Raw genomic sequence first — 19,281 nt, forward strand, 5'->3', positions numbered from 1 at the left:
AATAAAATAATAGTGAATTTATACACTGTCACTGGTAACTAAAATAACGTAGACGTCCCGTGCTGCCACTCTGTTTTTGACCACTAGAGGTCGTGCTCTGACTATAAACCGCTCCCGCCATTCTCTCTTCAAGAACTACTAAACTTAAGGTTGTTGGCGCGTAATATCGTCTTTCGATTAAAATCAGTGGGTACTTATTTGCTGCATCTGATATTTTATAGGGATTTTTGAAATAATGAGTGAGTGAATATGTTTCATTATGGGCGATTAAAGAGTCACAGTGCGGTAACATCCATTTAACCGATATAATATGAACACGTGGACGGATATCTTTGTTTCCTTAGTACAATATGGGCTCGACTTGAGTTCACATCAATTTTAGGGGTCCTAAAATTCTTGCGTGTGTGTGTAAATCTCAGTGTAGGTTGTATTTTCATGCTTGGCGGTTATTGACTGAGGGAGAGAGAAAACACGGCAGGTGTGCGCGCTTGTTAATTAAATTGTCGAAGGCTTTTTTGTCAGTAATTAATTTATGAATAATGCATGTAGCTTTAAAACGATGAGCTCTTCATTATGGTACATTTTCACAACACTGATTAATTAAAATATGACCCTCTTTCTCTCTCTCTCTCTCTCTCTTTCTCTCCCCCCAAAGTCCTTAATTCAGAGCATTTGTGTTACCTTGGAAACGCATTTGCATGTCCCTCATTGTCTACCTCTGCAACTTTATACACCTCAGCGCCGCCACCTGAACCATGTTTTCAGTCTTACATAGGACAGGATGGTCGGAGCAGTCCTCATGTCATTACAGGTAATTTGACATTTTAGTACAATGTAAACTTGGTTAAAATATAATTGTCAAGTAATTAGCAACTGACTAACCTGAAAATCAAATTCTCACTTACAAAATTGTCCGTGGATGCATGGCTTACCTCAGGCTGATACTGTGTATTTTGTTAGTGTGACCCATGAATGTAATGTCTTTCACCTCAATTTTGCAAGTCCGGATCTAAATCCAGAGAAAGGCAGAAAGCAAGCAAAGAGAGGCCTAAAACTGACATGTTCTCATCGCAAAGAGGCCAGTGAGTGAATAAATAAACTCTTGTCCTCCTTTTGTATTTATTTATTTTATTTGGTCATACTATTGGAAAATATACTTGTATACTTATTGCTAAACTAAGTATGCCAATATTAATTTACATTTGTAGACAACAAATATATAATAATATCTCTAAAAGTGTATTATAAAATATCACAGAGCATACCAATCAACGCAGTATCAGATTATCTGGGGTTTTGTCTAGACATTGTGGTGACCAGCCATCGGTCCCCATGAGGAAAACGGCATAATCTAAGAATCTTAGGTTAGGTTTTAGGTTTGTGCAATGAAAAGCAAGGAGGATAGCGAAGAATTGTGGGGGACCAGTCAGTTTCTAAATGACAGTAAATGACACATGATACACAAGTATACACACACAGTATTTGAATCACGTAATTTAATAATAAATTCATGCATCTGATGGTGAGATTTGATACGGATTTAATGGTTATAAAATGCACCCGTTTATCCTGGAATCTATTGATGTATATTTCCTCATCTCCTTTTCACACTCTCTGAAATCCAATTACACATCACAAGTCCAGTTTACTAGCATTTCCGGTTTAATTTTAGAATGCATATAGTATTGATTATTGTTATAAAGGTACGCTTCTGAAATGCATCCTATTGTTGAGAAGAAATCTTTTACTGAAAAGGATGATGTAATTATAATTGCATGCATTGAGTTTCATACTAAAATGTTAATTTTAGTTTTATTAGTGTCATTTTTCAAAAATGAAAGAAAAAACCTTCAACTGTGGTAGCTATATAAACAAATGGCAACACTTTACAATGAGGTTGTATTCCTTAACATTAGTTGACTACATTAGTAATCCTGAACTAACAATGCACAATACTTTTACAGCACTTGTTAATCTTGGTTAATTTCAATATACTAATAGTTTTTTTTTATAAAAATGTGTATGTTAAAATACACAGATCAGCCACAACATTAAAACCACCTGCCTAATATTGTGTAGGTCCCCCTCGTACTGCCACAACCATGCCAACGGAGCGGTTATCTGAGTTACTTTGTTAGTTTGAACTAGTCTGGCCATTCTCTATTGACCTCTCTCATCAACAAGGCATTTCCATCCACAGAACTGCAGCTCACTGGATGTTTTTTGTTTTTGGAACCATTCTCTGTAAATTCTAGAGACTGTTGTGTGTGAAAATCCCAGGAGATCAGCAGTTACAGAAATACTCAAACCTGCCCGTCTGGCACCAACAACCATGCCATTCGATTATCTAAACAGCCAATCATGTGGCAGCATAAAATCATGCAGATATGGGTCAGGAGCTTCAGTTAAGATTAAGATTCAACTTTATTGTCATTGTGCAGTGTACACGTACAGAGCCAATGAAATGCAGTTGTTTTTGCATATCCCAACTAGCTGGGGTCAGAGTGCAGGGTCAGCCATGAAACAGCGCCCCTGGAGCAGATAGGGTCAAGGGCCCAACAGTGGTATTTTGGCGATGCTGGGGCTTGAACCCCCAACCTTTCGGTCAGTAACTCAGAGCCACCACTTTTCCCTGATGTTCACATCAACCATCAGAATGGGGGAAAATTTGATTTAAATGATTTAGACTGTGGCATGATTGTTGGTGTCAGATGGGCTGGTATAAGTATTTCTGTAACTGTTGATCTCCTGGGATTTTCACACACAACAGTCTCTAGAATTTACTCTGAATGGTGCCAAAAACAACAAACATCCAGTGAGTGGCAGTTCTGTGGATTGAAATGCCTTGTTGATGAGAGAGGTCAACAGAATACGGTCAGACTGGTTAAAAATTACAAAGTATACAGTAACTCAGATAATCACTCCGTACATTTGTGGTGAGAAGAATCTGAAAATGTTATTCTGAGATGCGGGTTGGTTCTGTTTGGCGGCACGAGGGGGACCTACACAATATTAGGCAGGTGGTTTTAATGTTGTGGCTGATCAGAGTTAGTAGCAATGAATAATTGTATTTCACTAAATTATAATTTAAAAAGTTTAATAAATGCTGTAAAATTGTTGTTCATTGATTAGTTCATGATATTCATTTGCAAATGCTGCTGTTTGGAACTTTATTGTAAAGTGTTAAAAACATTTTTTATTTTAACAGGAACATGTCACTTAAAATATGTTTAATGTTGAACCATCAGTACTTGGAACAACAATTTAGAATGAGCCCCAATATTGTCGTGTTTATGGATTATGTAAGATGTTCTCAATTTGACCTGTGCAAATACTGAATCCACAATTCTGAGTTTTCTTCCTGTGTTTATTGTTATATCTGACAATATCTACCAGCCTTCTTAGAAGGCAAATGTACCTGATCTCTTTGACCTTTTGTATGTAACAAATATTCTTAAAGGCTTGCCCCATACTGTAGGTCACACATGCATTTGGTTCCTATAGTTAAAAGAGAGCGGGCAATTAGAGACATTCCCTTGGGTGGAGCACAAAGCAAATGGACTCTCACTCCTTCCCACTGGCAATAGGAGACATAGGCTACATGATCACTTAATTAATTTGCCTGTTTTATAGTTACAATCCATAAATGCTATGATATAATGCTTAGAATAAGAAATTAAAGCTTCCACTTGATTGTCAATATAGTCAACTGTGCGGTGCCATATATTATGTATTTTATGAGTCTTAGAACATCTACGAATCTGAATGGTGGATTTACATTATAAAACCAATTTTATGGTTAAAGAAACATAGTTATAAATATTTATTTTTTATGTGTGTTTATATGTACTGTTGGTGGTGATATTGTGGAGGGCATGGTGGTGCAACAGTAGAAGAAAAATAAACAAATCTATAGATAGACCAACTATACTTCCAGTTATTATAGATAGACTGTTACCGTGGTTACATTTGTCACCATGGTTATATCTGTTATGATTATTTTCCAGTGACAGACAACGGGATTCCCATTGGGTTATATACAGTCCAACATGCAATGCAAGATATGAATGGCTAATGCTCAAATTTCTTTCTTTGTTTTGATTTTCCAGTTATTTATTTATTTATATATTTTTTAAATAATTTAAATTTAAATATTAGAGCAGAGCAGAATATTATAGAGTAGATTTGAACATTTAAATACTCACACTCCCTTTCCAATGGAACAACTGATCATTTTTCCAATGGAACAACTTTACATTTTGTATTTCAAGTGTTGGTTGGTCAGTGTTTCTTTCTTTAGTTGTATCCTCATGACTTATCAGCATGGGTTTTGAATCCCTGCTGGAAAATCCAGATCTGATGGTAGCTGGTTTCACATGGTTCCTAGCTGGTCCAAGCTGATTAGTAGAGTCTCCGAGATGATCATTTATGTTCTTGAGCTCGTCCAAGCTGGTTTAGGTAGTTGATCAGCTGGACTACCTGCTGGTGGACCTGGTTTCAACCTGCTTGACCACCTTGGCAAAGCTGGTTAGAGATGTTAGACCATGGACCATATTCCAAAAAAAAGGTTGACCACTTTTAGCTGGTATGGCATGGTTTTTCCTGCAGGGCTAAGCTCATTTTCAAGGGTTCCAATAAAGTGCTACAGTGTGCCACTTTCTTTCCTTCTTTACTCAAGCATTGAACTTAAATCACCAAGTGGAGAACAGGGCTCAACATTAATGCTTGTCTGGGACAAGTGGAATTTTGAACTGGCAAGTTAAAGAGAATTTTACTTGCCCGTAAACAAGTAGCCTAATTTAAAATCTCAATAACGAATGTTAGCTCAGTAGTGTGGGATTGCGGGGATTAGAGCACAATTTGAATAATTCCCACATGTTGCACTTTCAAAATGCAGTGATTTCCCTCAATCACATCTCCCTCTCGCCTTCACTCGTCATTCAGGGTTCAGCAGCTTGTAAGCGCGCAGAGGGGAAGCGCATATTTACAGAACTTTGTATGTATATAAACGGTTATAAACCTGTTATTTGGACATGCAAATGGCGTTGTGCCACATCTCTATAAGCAAGCAATGCGATAAAACTATTGCTCCAATTTATAATCAACAAAGCTGTCTTCATCACAAGCACACAACGTTGGAGAGATCAAATTTTGTCTCATCACATCGTGGCTCTCCCTCATAAAACAGCAAGAAATTGCAAAAAAACTGTAATAATAGCATCTGTAGAGTGAAGAGAAAGGCTTAAAACAACCTTATATCTCTCATCTTTCTAGAGCTCCAACTAATGTATGTATCCGATGTATTTTCTCTGCCATGTGAATCAGTCAATTTTAGTACGATATACATTATAATAATATTAACATTATTAATAAAACATTAATAAATGACACACAATGAAAACATATTATCTAGCTTTAATAAGCATATCTGTTTTGAATATACAACATAACTGATTTAGCAGCAAGGTTCTCTCAGGATTTCATCTGTTAACATTTTCAATGCATTTTGTCAATATTAAACAGCCGCTTTTAATGCAACTGGTGAGAATTGACTTGTTCTCTCAAAGAGATGATTTACCCAAAAATGAAAGTTGGGTAACACTTTACAAAAAGGTTAACATTAGTTAACTACATCAGTTAACATGAACTAACAATAAACACCACTTTTATATAATTTATTAATCTTGAATATATTTTCACATTAAAATAAAATCTGTCTATGTTAACATTAGTTCATACACTATGAGCCAACAATGAACAACTGTTATTTTTGATTTAGTAACATTAACTAAGATTGATAAATGCTGTAAAATATTGTTCATTGTTAGTTCATGATGCATTGTCTAATGTTAATGAATGGGACCTTATATCACCTTTATGTTGTTCCAAACCTGTCGGATTTTCCGTGGAACTCAAAAGGAGATGTTAGGGAGAATGTTAGTTTCAGTCTCAATTCACTTTTATTTTATGGAGAAAAAAGATGCAGTGACAGTGAATAGTGACCCTGACTAACATTCTGACAAAAATCTAATTTTGTGTCCCTCAGAAGAGAGAAATTCAAACAGGCTTGAGGGTGAGCAATGACTTACCATCTTTCTGCAAGGTGTTCTTGATCCCTATTAGGTGTTAATGATGGCTATGGAGGCTTTTGTCTTTGTCTCCGGTCAAGTAACTTTTTACTCTGACAAGCACATGACAATGTTTAATGTCGAGCCCTGAAGAAGGTGACTCACTTTCACCCTCAGAGACCCAACTGAAGAGGTTGCAAGGAGGACATGACATGAAAACGGTCATATTGCTTATAGCATGAATAATCAGACCTTTAACCTTATATGATCAGACAGCAATAAAAAAAAAAGCTATAAACTATGCTGCTGTGTGTTGTATGATGTATCATGACGTGGTAGTGTAGTATTTTTGGAGAGTGGGTAATTGTAAGAGGATTGTCTCTTTTTTTTCCTCTCTTCCGTGAGAGAGACTTTGGCTAGCATCCACCTGGATGAAACGTTTAGTTTATTTAAATTATCTCATATAATGCCTTCTTTATTTAATCAGGCACTCTTATTTTTCCCCCACAGAGCAAAGTGATGGATGAGGTGAGTGGGTGAACACTCTCCTCTTTGTTCCTTTTTTGTTTCCGGCTCTCTTTCTCACCTCTCCCTTTCGCTTTATACACTAATGTTGAAAATGAGGGAGATATTTAAAGGATTGTAAAGATAATTAATTATCATTGTATAGAATTCTGGTGTGGGTAGGTAGTATTGGGCTGAACGCTTGTTGAACTTCTTTTGTATAAGTTCTTAGGTTAGTTTTGTGAGAGTGGAAATCTGAATAATACATGGCTCTCTGGAATACTTTTGATTAGTCAATTCGGAGGCCTGATCAAAATAAACCACGATTGGGGGTTGACAAGCTGACTGTATATTATTCCTTATTTGTTGTATTGCACTACATGCTTAATGGGATAGTTCACCCAAAAATTAAAACTCACCATCTTGTTGTTCCAAACCTGTATGACTTTCCTTTCTCAATCGCCATTCACTTTCATTGTATGGAAAAAGATGCAATGAAAGTGAATGGTGACTGAAGCTATCATTCTACCTAACATCTCCTTTTGTATTCCACGGAAGTCACACAATTTTAGGATGATAAGAGGGTGAGTTGAGTATGACTTTTTGGGTGAACTAACCCTTTAAAATGTAGGTAATGTGAAACATGGCTTTACAACTGAATCTCTCCAATCATACACTTCCACTATGGTCCTGAGCATGAAGGTGAATGTATAAAGTGTTGTGCAAAAAGCTACCATCATCCTCAAAGTTTAAGCTTATCCTATAACCATGCCTTCTTTTTGACTTAATCACTCACATACTCTCTTTATATATTTGTCTACTCATTTTCTAATACTGAATAAATACTTTTTGTGTCTTCACTATTTGCTAGCCTGGGAGCCATCTTGCTCATTGTCAGCAGTAATTAGTGTTAATTGTCTTTCGTACACCTTTTATGTAATAATTTATTACATGCTGAAAAATAAAAGTATCAAACATTTGCTTTGCTCAGATGTGATGAAAATAAAAACAGCTATGCTGTATTTGTGATAATCTCTAAAGTAAACCAGACAATTTGTATATGGAAAACATGGATGAAAGTCACTTTATTGCTGAAGATTACACCAAACAACTTGTTATATATTATGGTATCATTTTATACTCAATATTCAAGCAAACACAGTACTGGTTAACAACCCAGCTTGTGCAAATTGTGTTTACAAGAAAGAGATTTTGTCAGTATGGCACCCAGGCTAGCTTAGTATTGCATAATGATACTACTTAAAGCTATCACTTCAAACTACGGTATGTAACAGAAATTTTAGATTTCAAGTTTTCCTACAAGAAGGCCTCACATTTCTGACAAACTACAAAAAGCACATACTTTTCTTGACCTGCCCTCATCTACGACATAGCTCTAAAACAGTGGGCCAGGGTTTTGTATTTGGCACTTGCATTACTCAGTATCTATCAATTACATCCAACACTACAAAAATAGTCTACAATAAAGCAAAGTTCCCAAGGTCACGATCAAATTCAAATTTCTGATTCTTTGTGATATGACCTCTGATCAAAGTTCAAATTGGTGGATAGGGTCTCTAGCTCAGTCGCTCTCTCAACCTGCTCCTCATCTTGCTCCTCTTCATCCCTGCTGATGAAGGCCAACTCATTCTCATAACAGAAGTCAGCGCCAGACTCTAGGGACTTGCTCTCCTCCATGTCTTTGGCACTGCAGCGCGGTGTTGTGGGCACCTCGTAGGTCTTATGGAAGTGCGAGTAGTCCACCTTATACTGGTTCCGTTCCTCAAACACCACTGGTTCAAAACGATGGCCCCATAAGATCTCACTGGCCAGGTAGGAGCTGCGCACCTGAGCCGTCATCGCAGTCGCCTCAACCATCCCTTCTAGGATGACCACAATCTCAAAATCAGCTGTTTCCAGGTCCTGCTTGCTGATACCATACAGTGGACTCTCCTCATTTATCTCATGGAGGATAGTTAGGGGAGCAACTAGGAAGATGCGGTCGAGACCTTGGTCGTAGCCCACATTGATATCAATCTGATCGAGTGGGATGTACTCACCTTCTTCTGATATTCGGGGCTTAATAAGTTGTGCCCGCACATGAGCCTCAACAATGTGACTTTTCCTCAAGTTCCCAACTCTCCACATTAGGCTTAACTTCCCATCGCGCATCGCAATGACAGCATTGTGCGAGAACAGTATGGTCTCTGCCCGTTTTTTGGGTCGCGCCATTTTGGCCATGATGGCACCAATCATAAAAGAGTCAATGATGCAGCCCACGATGGACTGGAAGACAACCATGAACACAGCTAATGGACACTCCTCAGTCACACAGCGGAACCCGTAGCCAATCGTGGTCTGTGTCTCAACTGAGAACAAAAATGCTGCTACAAAGCTGTTGACCTGCATGACGCATGGTGTGAAGTCATCTCCAGAGGGTTGGTCTAAGTCACCGTGAACAAGAGCAATGAGCCAGAAGGCAAAACCAAACCCAAGCCAGGAAAGAACAAATGCAAGGGAGAAAAGGACAAACATCCAGCGCCAGCGAAAGTCCACACATGTGGTAAAAATGTCTGCGAGGTAACGCTGGGATTGTTCGTCCATATGTGCAAAATTGACATTGCACTGGCCCGTCTTGTTTACGAAGCGGTTCCGTACTTTCCTGCGTGTCTGGATCTTACCATTGCCAAAGCCATTGCCGAGGGCGGGCATTTTGCCTTGGCGGTACACGTCCTCCTCCGATGATGAAACGATGCTGTAACGGTGGGGCCTGCCCACACTCATACCACTCTGGCCAACCAGAATCAATGAGTAAGTGGGAGAGAGGACCGCAGAAGCAAGGATGCCTGAAGATAAAGAAAAAGGTTAGCTCAGCCCTGTAGTTTCACACATAGTTAATGATATAAATACTGCTTGAAGGGATAGTTTGCTCAAACAATTCTGAGAATTCTGTCATCATTTACCCTCATGTCATTATAAAACAGACATACTTCCATGGAACAAAATAGAAATGAGAGGTGAAATAGAAAGTAATAAAGTGATACAGGTTTAGAACAATATGAGGGTGTAATTAAATGAGAGGGTCATTAACTTAAGCTATGAAGATTTGTTTAACACACAGGTTCAGTTTTAATAGCTCAAAATATGCTTACATTTTCCAAATCTGGTTAATATTCCATGACTTTTCCAAATCTATTTAGAACTGTTTATGAATTTTTTTTAAAACTAACACGTCAAATGTCCTTCATTAAAGGATTAGTTCATCTAAAAAATGTTATTCTCTTATCATTTATGCCATCCCAGATGTTTCTAATGTAGAACACAAACAAAGATTTTTAAAAGAATATCTCAGCTCTGTAGGTCATTTCAATGCAAGTGTATGGTGGCCAGAACTTATAAGCTCCAAAAAGAATATAAAGGCAACATTAAATAATCCTTAAGACTCCAGTGGTTTAATCAATTTTTTTCTGAAGTGATCCAGTCAGTTTTGGGTGAGAACAGACCGAAATGTAACTCCTTTTTCACTGTACATTTTGTCATTGCAGTCTCTAGGCATGATCATAATTTCAAGCTTGATTACACTTTCTAGTGCTTGGCATATGTACAGAGGTGCTATAGGAAGTGTAATCGAGCTTGAAATCATGATCTTCAAGGAGACTGCTGTCAAGATTTATAATGAAAAAGGAATAACATTTTGGTCTGTTCTTACCCAAAAACCAATTGGATTGCTTCAGATGAGATTAAATAACCCACTGGAGAATGGATTACTTTAATGGCACATTTATCTGCCTTTTTGAGCTATAAAAGTCTGGCCACCATTCACTTGAATTATGAGGACCTACAGAGCTGAGATATTCCTCTAGTATTCTAGTTTGTGTTCTGCAGAAGAAAGTCATACACATCTGGGATGGCTCAAGAGGGTGAGTAAATGATGAGAACATTTTCATTTAGGTTAACTAACCCTTTAACAATGTTACATTATTATGTGTACAGCTTCAATAATATCTGTCTGCTGGGTATTGATTAAGTCTAAATAACATATTTAAAGAATTTGAAGTGAAAATAAGAGGTTTAAATTTAATTTCTTATTTCGACTTGTCCTTTTCTTTAAAAAAGGCAAAAAACAAGGTTACAGTGAGGCACTTTGTGTAGGCCAATTTTTGGAGGGTCTAAAGACAGAAATGTGAGGCTTATAATTTTTAAAAGCACTTACATTCATTCTTATGTTAAAATGTATGTATTTTTTGAGCTGCAACAGGAAAGGTAATAAGGAGCTGAGACACAAGATTGTAGTAGGTGGGAACTTTACTGCGAGCAGAATGAGGGAGTGTGTCACACGTGCACACATACAACAGAGTGCGAGCAAGGAGAGATATAACCCATTGTCGCTAAGGTATTGAAATAATTTTTATGGCCGTGTTAGGGTTTATAGCATTATTTTGTCATGGCAACAAAGTTGAAAAATGTATTTAACTTAACACAGAAAAGGTTAGCAATTTTATCACACTAAAATCATGTTAACATATGTATTGTTTACATCTATACTTTTGAAACAGTGAGTTTTATTTATACACTGGTGGCCAAAAGTTTGGAATAATGTACAGATTTTGCTGTTTCTGAAGGAAATTGGTACTTTAATTCACCAAAGTTGCATTCAGCTGATCACAAAGTATAGTCAGGACATTACTGATGTAAAAAAACAGCACAATCACTATTTGAAAAAGTAATATTGATAAAATCTAGACAGGCCCCATTTCCAGCAGCAATTACTCCAACACCTTATCATTGAGTAATCATGATAAATTACATGATAAAAGATCATTTGATACTAGAAAATCACTTTCCATTATATCAAACACAGTTGAAAGCTATTTGGTTCGTTAAATGAAGCTTATCATTGTCATTGTGTTTTGTTTTTGAATTGTTCAAAATCAGTAAATCATTGTTTTGAGGAATGACAGCATGAAATTGCCAAAAAAACTAAAAACTGAAAATTTCATACAAAGGTGTAAATTACATTCTTCAAAGACAAAGGACAACTGACTAACAAGCACAGAAAGACGTGGAAGGCCAGATGAACAACTATACAAGAGGATAAGTACATCAGAGTCTCTAGTTTGAGAAATAGATGCCTCACATGTCCTCAGCTGACAGCTTCATTGAATTCTACCCGCTTAACACCAGTTTCATGTACAACAATAAAGAGAAGACTCAGGGGTGCAGGCCTTTTGGAAAGAATTGCAAAAAAAGGCACCTTTGAAACAGAAAAACAAAAAGAAAAGGTTAGAGTGGGCAAAGAAACACAGACATTGGACAACAAATAATTGGAAAAGAGTGCTATGGATTTTAACCCCATTGAGCTTTTGTGGGATCAGCTAGACTGTAAGTTGCGTGAAAAGTGCCCGACAAGACAGACACATCTATGGGAAGTGCTACAGGAAGTGTGGGGTGAAATGTCACCTGAGTATCTGGACAAACTGACAGCTTGAATGCCAAGGATCTGCAAAGCTGTCATTGCTCATGTGGAGGATTTTTTGATGAGAAATCTTTGAAGTAGTTTTATTTTTTTATTTTAATAGTAATTTTTCAAGTTATTAATGTCCTGACTATAAATTGTGATCAGTTGAATGCCACTTTGGCTGAATAAAAGTACCAATTTCATTCCATAAGAGCAAAATCTGTACAATATTCCAAACTTTTGGCTGCCAGTGTATATATACAAAAGGAGGAACAAGTGGTAATCAGCATTATGCCACAAATGCTGTCTATTGAGCTAAACTTGTATTGAACCCAGAATGTTCCATTAAATACAAGTGAAAGGTCTATTTCAGTGCTAAAAGTACTCTATATGCTACATGACATATAGCTATATCTCTATATGACAATAAAGTTGTATTTACCCAAAAATAAAAATTCTGTCAACATTTCTGTCAAATTCTCAACCTCCTGATGTTCCAACCCCATAAGTCTTACTTTCCTCCATGGAACACAATGGAGATAAGTACAGTGCATCTGAAATTATTCACAGCGCTTCACTTTTTTCACATTTTGTTATGTTACAGCCTTATTCCAAAATGGATTAAATTCATAATTTTCCTCAAAATTCTACAAACAATACCCCATAATGACAACATGAAATAAGTTTGTTTGAAATCTTTGCAAATGTATTAAAAAAAAAATAAATAAAAAAAATCACATGTACTAAAGTATTCACAGCCTTTGCCATGACACTCAAAATTGAGCTCAGGTGCATCCTGTTTCCACTGATCATCCTTGAGATGTTTCTACAACTTGATTGGAGTCCACCTGTAGTAAATTCAGTTGATTGGACATGATTTGGAAAGGCACACACCTGTCTATATAAGGTCCCACAGTTAACAGTGCATGTCAGAGCACAAACCAAGCCATGAAGTCCAAGGAATTGTCTGTAGACCTCTGAGACAGGATTGTATCAAGGCACAGATTTGGAGAAGGGTACAGAAAAATGTCTGCAGGATTGAAGGTCCCAATGAGCGCAGTGGCCTCCATCATCCATAAATGGAGGAAGTTTGGAAGCATCAGGACTCTTCCTAGAGCTGGCCGCCTGGCCAAACTGCGCGATCGGGGTAGAAGAGCCTTAGTCAGGGAGGTGACCAAGAACCCGATGGTCACTCTGACAGAGCTCCAGTGTTTCTCTGTGGAGAGAGGAGAGCCTTCCAGAAGAATAACCATCTCTGCAGCACTCCACCAATCAGTCCTGTATGGTAGAGTGGCCAGGCGGAAGCCACTCCTCAGTAAAAGGCACATGACAGCCTGTCTGGAGTTTGCCAAAAGGCACCTAAAGGACTCCCAGACCATGAGAAATAAAATTCAAAGATTGAACTCTTTGGCCTGAATGGCAAGCATCATGTCTGGAGAAAACCAGGCACCGCTCATCACCTGGCCAATACTAACCCTACAGTGAAGCATGGTGGTGGCAGCATCATGCTGTGGGGATGTTTTTCAGCGGCAGGAACTGGGAGACTAGTCAGGATCGAGGGAAAGATGAATGTAGCAATGTACAGAGACATCCTTGATGAAAATCTGCTCCAGAGCACTCTGGACCTCAGACTGGGGCGAAGGGTCGTTGTCCTGTTGGAAGATGAACCTAAGCACACAGCCAAGATGTGGCTACTGGACAACTCTGTGAATGTCCTTGAGTGGCCCAGACTTGAACCTGATTTAACATCTCTGGAGAGATCTGAAAATGGCTGTGCACCGACGCTCCCCATCCAACCTGATAGAGCTTGAGAGGTCCTGCAAAGAAGAATGGGAGAAACTACCCAAAAATAGGTGTGCCAAGTTTGTAGCATCATACTCAAAAAGACTTGAGGCTGTAATTGGGGCCAAAGGTTCTTCCACAAAGTATTGAGCAATGGCTGTGAATACTTGCGTACATGTGTTTTTTTTTAATTGTTTTTTTTTATAAATTTGCAAAAGATTTCAAACAAACTTCTTTCACGTTGTCATTATGGGGTATTGTTTGTAGAATTGAGTAAAATAATGAATTTAATCAATTTTGGAATAAGGCTGTAACATTACAAAATGTGGAAAAAGTGAAGTGCTGTGAATACTTTCCGAATGCACTTTATGTAAATCTTCAGTCACTGTTCACTTTCAATGCATTTTTTTTTTTCATATAATGAATGTGAATGGGGACTTGCCTAAAGGGATCGTCCACCCCAAATTGAAAAATTCAGTCATTGTTTACTCACCCCTTTGTTGTTATAACCACATTTGACTATTTTTCTTAACACAAAGGGAGACATTGTGTGACATCACTGAGCACAAATTGTTTTCACAATGGCAGTCTATGGTGACTACCGCTTCAAAAGGACACAAAAGTATAATTCAGAAGTCTAATAAATAGATTGATATGAGAGCAGACCATGAGCTTTGTTGAGAAACAAACCGAAATATTATGTACTGTATTATAGAGTGAAATTTTGAACGACCGTTCGTCTCCTCATTTTTTTTATTTTTCTAAATTTCTCCCTTTTCACCCAAAGAAAAAAAAATGTCATATAAGGTTATAACAACACAGGGGTGAGTAAACAATGACTGAATTTTTTTATTTGGGTGAACAAATGAAATAAAATCATACGGGTTTGGAACAACATGAAGGCAATTAAACGTTTATAGAATTTAACATTAAACTATCCCTTTAAAAATGTCATGCCAATAAAGCTTTATTGACTCTTGGCTCTTGGAAGGAAAAGGGATAGTACTGGTATCCCAAAAAAATCGTATGAAACCTATTTGCTGCTAACAAGTGTGTTACTCTGCTCTCTTTGTGAGAGAGTGTGTAAAAGTGCTACTCTGAGAGTAGATGTGCACATCTGTCTGTGTGTGCTTGTTCACAGCAGATGTAGCTAATTAAAGTAATTTCACACTTTTCCTGCGAAACTCTGCACCTTTGCTCAGTAAGGTGCTGAAGTACGCAGAGCTCATAGATTTAGAGAAAACACATCGCAGTCATTATGGTTATCGGTATCATCACCATTATCATCATTAGAGTTTACTCAGTGCTGTTTTCTGACAGAGAGCTCTGAACTGGGAACTGCCAGCAGGGTCCAGATATAGGCGTCTAGCCACTGCCTGAGTCAAGTGATCTATCTTTCTAATAATAGATGCTTGGCTAGAGACTATTGCACACACACACACACACTCTTGCTAGAATCTGCGCTCCAAGACATACTGTACTGACAGAGAGCCATCAAAACACAGACTCAACATGCACACGCGCACTGTGGGCTGGTAGTGTCAGGTGCTGCTATATTGGTGAGTGTGAATAGCTAAGAAGCCTCAGATTAGATGAGTGATAATGAGAAAAACCATTTCCTTCATGCAAACGCGATCTCAATACTACGTAGTTCTTGACATCCTCAAAAATAAAATAAAAAATCACATGAAAATCTGGAGGAATGTAGAGGTTTCCATGGAAACCTGTCTGGTAGAAATTTTGCGTGTGTGTGTTTGTTTGAGGGGGTGACTGTTGGTTTTGTGCAGTGGTAATTTAGTCATCATCCAGGTGGCCAATCACTCAAGCAAAAGTGAAGAAAGAGATCAACAGTAGTGAGAATGGGAAGTAGATTTCCAGTTACAGAGAAACTGGGGTCGGCATCTTTACTACTACTTGATGTGATGCCAACTTATTCCAAACTAAATGTGAACTCATCATCTGACTCCTGAGTGGCTTGATACTGGTACTAAGATTATTAAAGATAAACTAAATGGTGGTTCTGTGACAGCTAAACATTACAAGTAATAAACATACTCATCATCATTAACATTCCTACTATTTTTCTTGCTCAGTATTTCTGTCTTTATTTCCGAAATTTAATTTTTTTGGAGTGAGAGCCACAACATGGTCATAGATTCTATAGATGTATTTCATTATTCTAAACTATTAAAGGGATAGTTCGCTCAAAAACACAATAATTCTGTAATTATTTACAAGGAGATATTTGGATGTTGAGGCTGAGGCAGTCATTCTACCTAACATTTCCTTTTGTGTTCCATGGAAGAAAGTCGTATGGGTTGGGACATCCAGAGATTATTTCTGCTCTGAACTTTAAATTAACTTAATTTTCACCAAGAAAAGTCGATAAGATCTGACCTTATTTGATCAACGTTTGTAGCAATGTAATTAATCTCTTTAAAGGGTCAGTTCAAGCAAAAATGAAAAATCTCTCATGATTTCCTCACCTTCCACCTCATCCCAGATGTCATCCCAATTTGTTTCTTATACAAACCTATCGATTTGCTTCAGAAAACATTCATTGATCGACTGGAGTCGTGTGGATTACTTGAATGCTGCCTAAATGTGACTTTTGCATTGCATGCACAAACTGAGCTGAAATGGGCTTATAAAAATCTTAATTTCGGTTCTGCTGAAGAAGGAAAGTCATACACATCTTAAATGTAAGTAAATCATGAGAGAATTTTCATTTTTGGGTGAACTAACCCTTGACCAGCTGCCTTGGGTATAGACAGATTTTTTCCCATAAATGTTATGATAAGGTTCTGAGGGAGGCACAGAATTATAGGGGAAAACACATTTACATATAAGATTACATATAGAATTACTATATTCAGATGAAATATAGAAACATGGAATTCTTGCACTGGGAACGAACACTATGAAACCGTGTCTGATATGCAGAGGATCATTTCGGTTATGGACGTCTGACGTAAAAACAGTATCCTTTGGTGTCCGCGGTGTGGTGGCCGACGGAAACCTCAGCTGAACAGAATATTGTGTTTGCTTTTCCTATGTGTGTTTTCTTAAACAGTGGAAATTAAAAGGAACAGCTGTCATTTTAACTGACTAACAAGAGTAACATATTCTAACAGCTCTTCCAGCCTCAAAATGGAAAATATGATGAGAAATTCAAGCGGTCACAGATTGTGACAGGCAGTTGACAGACTTCAGGAATTGCTCCACATTACTCCTCCCTCCGAACTTTTCCATGGCCCCTGCAGAGCTGCATCAGTCTCTTTTAATAAACTTTATGAACTTAGACTCATATCACCCTCACCATATGCGCAACACTGAAATTGATCCACAGAGGTGCGCCTTTTGAATTTTTAAGCCAGAAAAAAGCAAAAGAATTGTCATTATTTTTATATGTTTTGTTATGTAAAATCCAAAATTCTATTTCCTTTTTCATAACAGGTTCCTGTGTGTTGAATGTGCAGCGTTTACTCAACCAGAGTTGGGATTTGGATTGTATCTGGCCGAATCTGAATTTAAACTTGCCTTGTTATTCAATATGCTTTGAAATTGAGATGAGATGCTATAAATATTTTTTTAAATGATAAACGTTGTTTTAAATTCAGAGAAGAGTCGGCACAAAGCACAACGTGTTCAGAGGACATCCATCACTGTGGGAAAATTGTATGTGGTTTGACAGCCCCCACATTGATTTGGAAAGTAGAAGACATGCAATGCCACTGTTCATCACCTGCTTCATATGACTATTCATATACAGCACATAAAAGGTGCTGTCTAGTACGGTTCTGAACACAGGCTTCAAAAGGGCAACACGCCTACAGGTTGCAGAAAATACCTGTGTACTCTGTGAGTGAGACCAAAGTGATGAAAGCAGAAAGAATAGTTCACAGATAACAGCAAAAAAATCTTGCTTACCTTTTCTCTCCCCTGCCTTTACGTTTGCACGTAAATGTGAGAAAGACTAAGGGGTTCTTTCTCTAGATCTGAAGTTGCACTAAAGCATGATTCCTTTGAGTTAGGGTTCCTCTCGAAGAAGAATCACCCCTTTAACGAAAAAAAGGGATTCTGACCGTCCAACGAGGTCCTCATCTTTAATGATGGAAACTCACACACATACACGCATGTAATCGAAGGAGGTTCTTATCTAAAGGCTGTTAACAATCTCAGAATGTTCCATTAATGGCCCCTAGTGCTGATCAGGAGTTGCTGTAATATTCAGCAATGTCACGGTCATCCCTCATGACCAGAGAGTCCCTAATCTTTCAGCGCGACACCTCACCAATGAATCTCTCTTTGAATGTTTAAAATACTGCTCTCTCTTACTCTCCCTCCTTTTTCCTCTCTCACCCTTGTCTGCTATCTGATCTTTGCTGCAATTTTTTACACCCTCCCTGTCTCTCTCTCTCTTTCTCTCTCTGTCTCTCTCTCTCTCTCTCTCTCTCTCTGTCTCTCTCTCTGAAGTTGGCATTTGCGGGGACCAGACACTGATCGTACCTCAATCGAGGAGCTTTTGAAAGCTGCCAGGTATGCATGCTAGAAACCAAAATAAGTACAGAATACATTATAGACAGAGACAAATGTGTTCTCTTTAGTATGCACATTTATTTATATATATACATACATATATATATATATATATATATATATATATATATATATATATATATAATAGATACAATTTGCAGCCTTCAGACAATTGCTGGAAGATTGTGTTGTTTTCTCTTTCAGGTAGTTGAAACACGAATTTGTGCAAAGTGTTTCACATGGTGTTTGCATGAGTTGTGTGTGTGTGTGTGTGTGTGTGTGTGTGTGTGTGTGTGTGTGTGTGTGTGTGTGAGAGAGAGAGAGAGAGAGAGAACATGTTCTCAGCTGAATAATCGTTTTGAAGAGGCTGACTCTTTGGCTTTGGGTTAGGTTGCACACACAGTAAAGATGGTGACAGAACGAGGACATTTGCTTCTACAAATACACACACAAACAAATGCATGGGCACTCTACCTAATTAATCCAACTACTACCTACGTGGCATTTTAAGGGACCATGTTTATACAGCCTACTAATGCCTTAGGTCAGATAGATAGATAGATAGATAGATAGATAGATAGATAGATAGATAGATAGATAGATAGATAGATAGATAGATAGATAGTTTATGAACTCTTGAAACTCTCATTGTAAACATATATTGACTGTAACTTTCACACTCTGTGATGTAAGCTTGGGTTGCAGTGATGGCATGTCCTGATACTGTTCCATGTAGTGCATTGCATGCTATGTTTGGAACAGTTCTAAAAGGTCTTGTTATTGAAGGATAGTCTGTAAAGTTTACTCTAAACAACAGACACATTCCAAGTGAACCCTGTGATTTATTAATAAAGAAATGACAAGGGCCAAAAGCAGCATTCACATTTTTATTATTATACACTCAATTAAATAGTTTAACTTAATTTTAGG

The 19,281-nt window shown here is 37.7% G+C and overlaps 1 protein-coding gene across 1 annotated transcript; it reads right to left on the reverse strand.

Moving 5' to 3' along the window:
* Positions 1–5,436: 5,436 nt before the first annotated feature.
* On the reverse strand, positions 5,437–18,094 carry LOC127648447 (ATP-sensitive inward rectifier potassium channel 12-like). The gene is made up of 2 exons (XM_052133125.1): positions 17,743–18,094; positions 5,437–9,418 (listed from the first exon to the last, which is right to left on the reverse strand). Exon 2 carries the CDS (start codon positions 9,354–9,356, stop codon positions 8,088–8,090), a length of 1,269 nt encoding a protein of 422 aa, XP_051989085.1. The 5' UTR covers positions 9,357–9,418; positions 17,743–18,094; the 3' UTR covers positions 5,437–8,087.
* Between the last annotated feature and the right edge of the window lie 1,187 nt (positions 18,095–19,281).

The sequence above is a fragment of the Xyrauchen texanus genome, chromosome 8 (assembly GCF_025860055.1).
Source record: "Xyrauchen texanus isolate HMW12.3.18 chromosome 8, RBS_HiC_50CHRs, whole genome shotgun sequence".
NCBI classification, from domain to species: Eukaryota; Metazoa; Chordata; class Actinopteri; order Cypriniformes; family Catostomidae; genus Xyrauchen; species Xyrauchen texanus.

Coding starts and splice junctions, on each gene's coding strand:
- LOC127648447 (XM_052133125.1), bottom strand. CDS start 9,356: ATGAGTGTGGGCAGGCCCCACCGTTACAGCATCGTTTCATCATCGGAG.